Below are 9,740 nucleotides of genomic sequence, written 5' to 3'. Positions count from 1 at the left end.
AAGCGTATTGATATTGTCAAAAGAGGTCGGGATAAAGCAAACTCGACATGAAGACATAAAGAGAGATATTAAGAACTAGAATATCACCAAAGATTTAGCTGTTTTGTGGAGTTAGCTATTCACATGTGACAGCATCATGTTTGGTTTTGCTATCTGATGAGTTTCAACTTTAGTCTATCCCAACTTATTTGAGACTGAAAGGCTTGTTGTTGATGATGATGATGACTATATTATTGATTTTTCTATTTCTCAGGTACCTAACTTTTTGTTGTTGTGTCAGCCATTTTCCTTTTCTTTCTTCCTTCTTCCCGAGCGTACGCGTCGGAGAATAACCAACTCCATTATCTATCTTAGGGAGAATTCATAGCCTCATTATCTATCTTAGGGGAAGCCACAACTCAATTATATCTATCTTAAGAATGGGGTGCAGGGGATAGCCGAAGTTGTTCACTGGTGTGACGGGGGTTAGAGGGCTGGTTGAGGCAGCGACCAGCACGACAGTGGGGGGTTAGAGTGCTGGTTGAGGCCACAACTAAATTATCTATCTTAGAGACGGTTATGGCTAGGTTGGTCGGTGACTGCGTGAGTAAAAAGAAGGTGGAGGTTGAAGATGTTTAGTGCATGATCTATTTTCAGCCGTTGGATGAAGATTCAATGCTCTTTGATGAAAGTGACTAAACATGTTTTTTCATGTGCCTGATAATAGACGGCCACTTATATTATACTCGCTCCGTTTCTAAATATAAGTTTTTTAAGAGATTTCACTAAAATACTATATACAGATGTATATAGACATATTTTAGAGTTTAGATTCACTCATTTTATTCCGTATGTAGTCACCTAGTAAAAATTAAGTATAACCTTGTGCGGTAGTGCATTAGATGTAGAGAAAATAGACCAAGTTTCCTTGCACTGTTAGTATCAAGAAGCACAAACGATTCATGCAAGAAAAAAACAAGGGAAACACCTCAAATGCTTCAGAACAAGCGACCTGCAATGATACCACGCACGGAAACAGCACTTGTGCCAAACAGGAACACATGTCAAAGGTATCAGGTGATCCACCAATCCAATTGACCGAAAGATGAGGGGTACATTTTGTTCCTAGGTGTCGCAACTTTAACAGGCACTGCCAGCTACCCTGCCTTCTCCAACCCCCCTTGCACAGTTACAGTAACACCAACCCCCGACATATAACTGCAGCTCAATCTTACACTGCACAACACAGCACAGGACAGTCCCAAGGACCAACATACACAGAGACAACAGGGGCAAAAAAAAGAACAGAAAAAAAGGCTACAAAATTTATGAGTTTGAATTGATGAGAAACACCACTAAATCGACCATCTACGCGATAAATCCCTTTCGCCATGGATTCTCCTGAAAGAGCTGAATCATCCTCCCCCACCCCCTCCCCAGCAGTTAGGAACAGAAAGAGTATGTACAGGCTAGTCTCTTCTTTTTTTTCATCTTCTTTTTCCAGAAACGGAGGCTATCGAAAGCGGTCTGCGACGACGATGAAAGCCGAAAGGTCAGGCTGGTTGGGCTGCTGCAGCTCGGTTGTGGTTGTGATCGCCTTCATAGGTAACGATCAACATCGCGGGGTCGTCGACGCACCTCTCGACATGCTTCCTCGCTGGGCAGCCCCTCACGCTGCTACACTTGTAGTAACCCCTGCAAGACAATGATGCACACACGTACATTCTTAAGTGGCCTGTTTGAAGAAAGAACAAGCAGGTAAGGTCGGCTGTGAAGAGGATATCAGCTGTAACCTTTCTTGGATTGCAATAGGCACACTACCAGAATTAGATCTTTTAACTGCATGTATGCTTATAGCAAACTTGAGAATGAAACTACACTGACTTGATTGAAAAGAAAAGCAACCCTTTTGGGAAGGATATCTGAACCTCACTTTGCTATAAGCGGTATATATTACCTAAACAGCTGGGGCATAAAATCTAGCCTTAGAAGTTAGAATTTTCAACCCATTAATTCAGGGCTATCAACTTTTAAAATTATCCAAATCGGTAAATCATGTGGATGAATACTTTTTGGAAGATCATGCATCCAGTGATATGGGTATATACTTAGTTATACAGGAAAAAAAATGTAAAAAGAAGCTCTAACTCTGAACAAAGGAAAATTAAACCAACTGTTACTTGCTTCCTAACATAACAAAATGACAAAGCCAGCAAAGAGTAGGTGCAGTACAAGTATATAAGCAGACAAATGCATAAAAGGGGGTGAAAATGATTCAAGTATTTTGCCATACCTAGGATGAGGGGATCCCTTTATTGGCTTCTGCCCATACTTCCGCCACGAGAATTCATCAGCCGGGATGTCGGCGACCTTATTGCTGATTGCAGGGACTTTTATAGACCTCCTTATCCTTAGTTTCCTGCATTTGCATACAAAGAATGTTTTGTTTAGAAAACATAAAAAAATACCAGAACATCAGTAGTCAGATATGAATGTATCACACTGAACTCCAACCTTTTCTTTGCACAGTGACACCTGCTCCCAGTTGCACAGCGTCCACTCCCATCCTCCTTGCCGGCACACCTCCTCCTCTGCTGCATGAGGCCCAATTCCGGGGTGCTCGACGTCTGCGAGCCACTAACTAGCTGGAAGGGACGGCTGGAGCGGCTGCCATCCATGCTCGCCATGCTCCCCTCCAAGCTTAGAGATGTCAGGAATGAACGGGAGGATGACCCCGTACAATTAGAACCATCAAACTTGAGGTTGACACCCTTGCCACCACTAGTGCTGCCACCCTGTCCCTGATCACCATGGCCGCCCCTCTTCATCATCTCACTCTGCAACTTCATCTGGTGCATGAGCTGAAACCTCTGGTAGCTCTGCTGCTGCTGGATGAAATGAAGATGCGCCGCCGGCAATGCCGGTGTCGGCGTCCCTGCCGGCGGAGCAACAGACACCGGCTGGACGAGCTGGAGCGGCGGCCCGCGAGCCGGCCCATTCGAACCGACCGACGGGTTCTCCACAACCATCCTCTGGGGGAACTGGGCTGGGATCCTGACAGGGTCCTTCGAAGAGGAGCCCTCCATCTGCTGGTACCTAGGAAAGAGCTGGAGACTAGTGCTCGGGCCAGGATTGGATGTCTTAGGTGCAGCTGCAGCATCAGCAGCCGCAGCCGATGCAGGGCTCTCCCGGAAGAGGTTGCTGTCAAAGAGAGGCATGGGCTTCTTGATCCTTTGTCTGAACCTAGCATGGCCTTGTCTGCCATTGCCGTCGCCGATCTTGGAAGCTAGGGAGCCGAACTTGGCGACGGCGGCGCCCGTGGCCTCCACGAGCTCCTTGTGGGGAACGAGCTGGCCACGGGGGTTGGAGAGGAGGTTCAGCACCTTGTAGCAGCTCTGCACCGCCTCCCTGTTGGATTCCTCCATGCCATCCATCGTTCACTCCCTCCCCCTACCTGCACGGGCACACACGCACAAATCAAGAACTTCTTCAGCCCTCCCTACGAACACGCATCTGGAATAAAAAAGGATTCAACACCTGCAATAATTGGACTCCAGTAGAAGATTCTTCAGGGAAAAAATATCTAAAACAGGCATCACGGCACGAGGATATGCTATCTACAGTAAAAAAAAAATAACGGAAGCGAGCCATGAGTAGATATGTATGTGCCGATGGCTCTAATCATTCCGCCCCCGTAAGAAAGCACTGACACCTCCATGGATTTCATCCGAGGCCCAGGAAGAAACGGCGGCCGGATGCAGGCTAGGAGATTCTCGTCCGCCTCCGCCATGATGGGGCATCATTCCCCGACCCGGCAGGCCAGAATTGGGCACGCGGGCATGGGGCTCGGCATTTCGGGCGCCCTTAATCGCTACCAAAACTAGGCCGCCGGACAATCCAGGGGAGCACCTGAGCTGAGCATACAAGAACGGAAAAAGGCCTACCGACCCGCCCGTGACCGCCACCCCCGCTCCCCCGAGAAAAAAAACCTCGCAAAATCCGGCGCGGAATCCGCCACCCCGGTAGACAAGAAACAGGAAGCGCCGCCCGCCGGCCCGGGCATCCCCCTCGATCCATCCACGAAACGGAAACGAACGCGCCCGAATCGCCGGAACAAGAAGACGACCCTACCGGGAGCAAGAAGCGGAACAGAAGGGAGAAACAGGGGGGGAGCAAACCTCGCGGCGGTCGCAGGCGGGCGGCGCCACCACCGCTGGAGCGGAGGTGAGGTGAGCGGAGGAGGGGTGGCTCTGCCTCGGCTGGTACAGCGGGCAGAGAGGAGAAGCGACGAGCAGAGAGCAGTGGAGTGCTAGTCCGAGGCAGGGGAGTGAGGAAAATAAATAAAGAAGCGGGGGCGGGGGGCGGGGGGTGGGGGCCAGCGGGCAGTGCTCTATCGCTTTTGCGCCCCGCCTTTCAATTTTTTCTTCTCTCGTATTCCTCATCGGGGGCCGGGACGCTGCGGGGGCGGGGCCACCGAGGGGGCGATCCGGGCCGTCCATCGCGGCCGTCCCTGTCCTGCGTATGGACTTTTGCCCTGTCCCGGCTTTTTTCTCCCTGCCGGTTTCTTTTTATTTTAATCCGTTTCTGGGTGGGGTTGCCTTCCCGGGGCTGCCGTTTCGTCAAAGGCGTGAGCTGTGTCAGAGGCCACTGTGCCCCCGCCTGGGCCCCGCCCGCCAACGTTCTCTATCTCTCTTCCCCCTCTCGTCTTCCTGGCCGCGCTCGTGAGCGTTTCTCACTCCCCCTGGCTATGTGCAGGCCATCCGGGTGCGCATGGTAGCCGGGCTGTAGGGTGTGGCGTCTTCTTTATCGATGAGTTAGTGTTGACGAACGTTTTTCGTTTCTATCTAATTAATTATGAACGAGATGAAAAAAATACATGTTCATGCATTATTTTTTTATGATATGCATGGCAATGTAACATATGGCATGTCTTTTGTTAATGCGAATTTGTAACGTCTCCGAAAGGAGTTCACACTAGTGCAAGTGTAGCAGCATTGGACAACTCGCCATTTCCTAGCATGACGACACACATCTACAGGTGTTATCAAGCGGTGGGGGAACGTTACTGTTCACTATGAGTGACGCCGAGCATGAGCTGGAAAGGTATATGTGTGACTCGGTGGGTCGTATGTTTAGTATAGATGGAACCGTAATATCCGCCATAAATTCACTTCACTTATAGCGCAATATAGATATGCCATTCATGTATCGTCGGTGAGTGTTTATCTGTCTATCTCTATCTCTAGGTCATCTCGATGTGGGTGGCTACACGCTGGGACGTCTTCTGTAGGCTGTCTGGATGTGACGCCTGGTGTAGGTTTGTCGGCGTGTGGGTGGATGCAAGATGTGACACCTTCTATAGGTTGTACTGGTGTGAGGGGCTGCACGGTGTGACACCTTGTGTAGGGTGCCCTAGTGTGGGTGGCTTCATGCTGTGACGCCATCTCTAGGATGTCCCCGTGTGTCTGGCTGCACGGTGTGGCGTCTTTTGTAGGATGTCCCGGTGTGGGCGGCTGCAGGATGTGACACATTGTGTAGGTTGTCCTGGTGTGAGTGGTTGCACGGTGTGACGCCTTCTGTATGGTGTCCCCCTTGTGGTTGGCTGCACGGTGTGGCGACTTCTATAGGCTATCCTGATGTGGGTGGCTGGTTGCATGGTGTGGAGCCTTCCGTAGGCTATCCCAATGTGGGTGGCTGCACGGTGTGGCGCATTCTATACGATATATATCCTCACGTGGTTAGCTGCATGGTTTGACGCCTTTTGTAGGATATCCTAATGTGGGTGGCTGCAAAGTGTGACACCTTCTGTACGATGTCCTGAAGTGACTAGCTGCATGATGTGGCGTGTTGTGTGTGATCTCCTCATGTGGCTGGTTGCATGGTGTGGTGCTTTTTATGCGGGTTGGTGTTAAAAACTCGTATGACGACTTTGAACCATTAGGTAGGGATATCAGATGGAAAGGGATATATGTGGTTTAATGATTATTTGTTGTTGCATTGGTATATATGACACTCAAAGTCATAACTTTTAATGATGTGAAAAGTGACATCCTTGAGAGGAGTTCACATTAGTGGAACTGTAGCGGCACTAGATAACCGGTTATTTCTTAGTATGTCAATGGACAACTATAGGTGTTACTATAAGTGGTGAGTGAACGCTCCAGTTCATTGTGGGTGATGCCTAGCATGAGCTGGAAATATATATATGTGGTTAATGAGTTATTTCTTCAATGTAGATGGTAACATAGTATATGTCAGAAACATGTAATCATCACTTATAGCACAATACAGATTTGTCATTGATCTTTATGCTCCTGAGCAATTCTTTGTCTATGCCTATATCTAGGTCGCCGTGGTGTGTGAGTACATACTCCCACCATATCACTATAACTTGACACTATTAGGGAAAACCTTATACACAGAAGCTTACCAGTAGCGCTTTTTAAAAGGAGGCGTTGCTGCTACTTAGCAGTAGCGCGTGTAAAAAACAGCGCTACTAATAAACTCATATCAGTAGCGTGGCAGTTATAAAATGCGCTACTACTATAATTGCCACACCATTCCCGACAGGCTAGGTATAGTAGTAGCGCCCTTCCTAAACCAGCGCTGCTGCTATTCTACTTAGCTATGACGCTTTGCACCAACCCGCGTTGCTGCTATGCCCACCTTATCCATCCCGTGCGCTCCCTCTCTCTTCCTCACCCCCGGCCCCTCACTCCCCCCCTCACATTGTCACTCCCTCTCTGCCCCCGCCGCTCGCCGCCGTCGTCGCCTACCCATCCTCCCTCCGCCGCCGTCACCTCCCCCTCCTCCCTGGACTCGGTAATCCTCCCCCTCTCCCTCCTTCCCGTCCCACCTCCTCCGTCCTCCCTCCACTCCTCCATTCGCCGCCGGCCGGCCCCTCCTCGCTTCGCCTTCCTCATCCGTCCTTCTTCCTCCTCCCTCCTTTAGTCGCCCCTCCTTCTCCCTCCTCCCTCCTCCCCGCCCACCTTCTCTATCCTCCCTCCGCCCCTCCATTCGCCGTCGGTCGGCCCCTCCTCGCTCTTCCTTCCTCCTCCGTCCTCCTTCCTCCTTCAGTCGCCCCTCCTTCTCCCTCCTCCCTCATCCATCCACAACCCCTCCTTCCTCCTCCATCCACAACCCCTCCTCCCTGCTACATTTGATTTGGTAGGCTAGTTGATATTTTCTTGTTGATATGCAACATTTTGATTTACTTAATAGTTTGTAGTTGATATATAACAATTTTGATTTAGTATGATTAACTGATTAGTAAAAATTTAGACATAGTTGATAGTTTTTAGTTGATATAAGCCTTTGTTCATATATAACACTTAGATTTAGGATAGTTTCTAGGGTTTAGTTGATAGTTTCGAGTTAACTGAATTATTACTAGGGTTTTAGTATATTATTTTTAGACATAGTTGATAGTTTCTAGTGATCGTGAAACTATTTACTCATTTGCTAGAATGAACATGTCATATTTGTTAATACTACTCAGATACATGCTGATAGAATATATTTTGTTTATATTTTTTATGCAGAAATCAAGTATTTGCCCCTGCCTCATCCCCGCAGTCGTCGCCATCGCCGACCCCCTAAGACCTCTAGGTGAGAATAGCCAAATCTCCATGTTGTTGATATAGATGATAATCTGTTGTAAATGTCGATGATGAAAATGCTAGTGCTAGTCGCCATGTCATTGATGTCGATGATGATGCATTCTGAATATAGAGGATGTCTTGGTGTTCTTATTTGCAATGTACCTCCGAGTGGCCTATGTTTTGCCGGCATGTTGATTCGTTTCCGTTCTGGCAAATTTTAGGCGCTCGATATGTCCTATTTTTAGTAAAGTTCATGCCGAATTGTTTTCATGATTTTTAGCATGACTTGTGCTACAATGTAGGACATATCGAGTGCTTGTGATTTGCCAGAACGGGAATTCAATGATATTCCGGCAAAACATAGGGCATTTTTTCTATGTCATTGCTCAATATATGGAACGAGTTGACTTTAGGTGTCGTGGGGGTCGCTTCTCCTTCTTTTCCTTGTGCGCTAGATGGAGGAAGAATCCCGACTGTTGTCGTGGGGGTCGCTTCTCCTTCTTTTCCTTGTGCTAGATATTTGTAATGCACTAGGAAAAGGAGGAGTAGCGACCATCACCAATGGCCGAAATATCAGAGGGAGTGCCCACCATATACGTGAGATGAGAGTTTAGAAAGGAACGACTCGACAGACCTAAAGTCAACCCGTTGCATATTGAGTAATAGTGATCTGCGTGTTGATCAATTTTAGGAAGGAAATGTCTGACGATAAAAGGGAATTCATTATGTGCGAAGACGAGCGCGGCCTGTGTGACACGCTGTTGGGGAACGTCGCATGGGAAACAAAAAATTTCCTACGCGCACGAAGACCTATCATGGTGATGACCATCTACGAGAGGGGATGAGTGATCTACGTACCCTTGTAGATCGTACAGCAGAAGCGTTAGTGAACGCGGTTGATGTAGTGGGACGTCCCCACGTCCCTCGATCCGCCCCGCGAACAATCCCGCGATCAGTCCCACGATCTAGTACCGAACGGACGGCACCTCCGCGTTCAGCACACGTACAGCTCGTCGATGATCTCGGCCTTCTTGATCCAGCAAGAGAGACGGAGAGGTAGAAGAGTTCTCCGACAGCGTGACGGAGCTCCGGAGGTTGGTGATGACCTTGTCTCAGCAGGGCTCCGCCCGAGCTCCGCAGAAACGCGATCTAGAGGAAAAACCGTGGAGGTATGTGGTCGGGCTGCCGTGGAAAAGTCGTCTCAAATCAGCCCTAAAACCTCCGTATATATAGGTGGGAGGGAGGGGACCTTGCCTTGGGGCTCAAGGAGCCTCAAGGGGGTCGGCCGAGTCCAAGGGGGGAGGACTCCCCCCCCAAACCGAGTTGGACTTGGTTTGGTGGGAGGGAGTCCCCCTTCCTTCCCACCTCCTCCTTTTTTTTTCTTTTCTCTCTTGATTTTTCCTTCTTGGCGCATAGAGCCCTTTTGGGCTGTCCCACCAGCCCACTAAGGGCTGGTGTGCCACCCTCAAGGCCTATGGGCTTCCCCGGGGTGGGTTGCCCCCCCCCCCCGGTGAACTCCCGGAACCCATTCGTCATTCCCGGTACATTCCCGATAACTCCGAAAACCTTCCGGTAATCAAATGAGGTCATCCTATATATCAATCTTCGTTTCCGGATCATTCCGGAAACCCTCGTGACGTCCGTGATCTCATCCGGGACTCCGAACAACATTCGGTAACCAACCATATAACTCAAATACGCATAAAACAACGTCGAACCTTAAGTGTGCAGACCCTGCGGGTTCGAGAACTATGTAGACATGACCCGAGAGACCCCTCGGTCAATATCCAATAGCGGGACCTGGATGCCCATATTGGATCCTACATATTCTACGAAGATCTTATCGTTTGAACCTCAGTGCCAAGGATTCATATAATCCCGTATATCATTCCCTTTGTCCTTCGGTATGTTACTTGCCCGAGATTCGATCGTCAGTATCCGTATACCTATTTCAATGTCGTTTACCGGTAAGTCTCTTTACTCGTTCCGTAATACAAGATCCCGCAACTTACACTAAGTTACATTGCTTGCAAGGCTTGTGTGTGATGTTGTATTACCGAGTGGGCCCCGAGATACCTCTCCGTCACACGGAGTGACAAATCCCAGTCTTGATCCATACTAACTCAACTAATACCTTCGGAGATACCTGTAGAGCATCTT

At 49.0% G+C, this 9,740-nt stretch overlaps 1 protein-coding gene across 2 annotated transcripts; it reads right to left on the bottom strand.

Annotated features, from left to right (window-relative positions):
* Nucleotides 1-1,050: 1,050 nt before the first annotated feature.
* Nucleotides 1,051-4,306, bottom strand: LOC123452162 (protein WRKY1-like). Of its 2 annotated transcripts, XM_045128762.1 has the most exons (4): nt 4,158-4,306; nt 2,494-3,433; nt 2,273-2,398; nt 1,051-1,674 (listed from the first exon to the last, which is right to left on the bottom strand). In XM_045128762.1, the coding sequence occupies exons 2-4, from the start codon at nt 3,411-3,413 to the stop codon at nt 1,533-1,535; spliced, it is 1,188 nt and encodes a 395-aa protein (XP_044984697.1). In that variant the 5' UTR covers nt 3,414-3,433; nt 4,158-4,306; the 3' UTR covers nt 1,051-1,532. The 2 variants fall into 2 exon arrangements, with proteins under 2 accessions (XP_044984697.1, XP_044984698.1); XM_045128763.1 differs by lacking the exon at nt 4,158-4,306 and having other exon boundaries at nt 2,494-3,451.
* Nucleotides 4,307-9,740: the final 5,434 nt, after the last annotated feature.

This window comes from Hordeum vulgare, chromosome 5H, assembly GCF_904849725.1.
Source record: "Hordeum vulgare subsp. vulgare chromosome 5H, MorexV3_pseudomolecules_assembly, whole genome shotgun sequence".
In the NCBI taxonomy this organism is placed as follows: domain Eukaryota; kingdom Viridiplantae; phylum Streptophyta; class Magnoliopsida; order Poales; family Poaceae; genus Hordeum; species Hordeum vulgare.
This window is presented reverse-complemented; position numbering and strand designations above follow the sequence as displayed.

What these genes read in the sequence shown, in the direction of transcription:
- LOC123452162 (XM_045128762.1), bottom strand. Translation starts at nt 3,413, where the DNA reads ATGGATGGCATGGAGGAATCCAACAGGGAGGCGGTGCAGAGCTGCTAC. An exon ending in TGTCACTGTGCAAAGAAAAG is followed by an intron (nt 2,399 to 2,493) that starts GTTGGAGTTCAG and finishes ATGCAAATGCAG; the next exon opens with GAAACTAAGGATAAGGAGGT. An exon ending in AAGGGATCCCCTCATCCTAG is followed by an intron (nt 1,675 to 2,272) that starts GTATGGCAAAAT and finishes ATTGTCTTGCAG; the next exon opens with GGGTTACTACAAGTGTAGCA.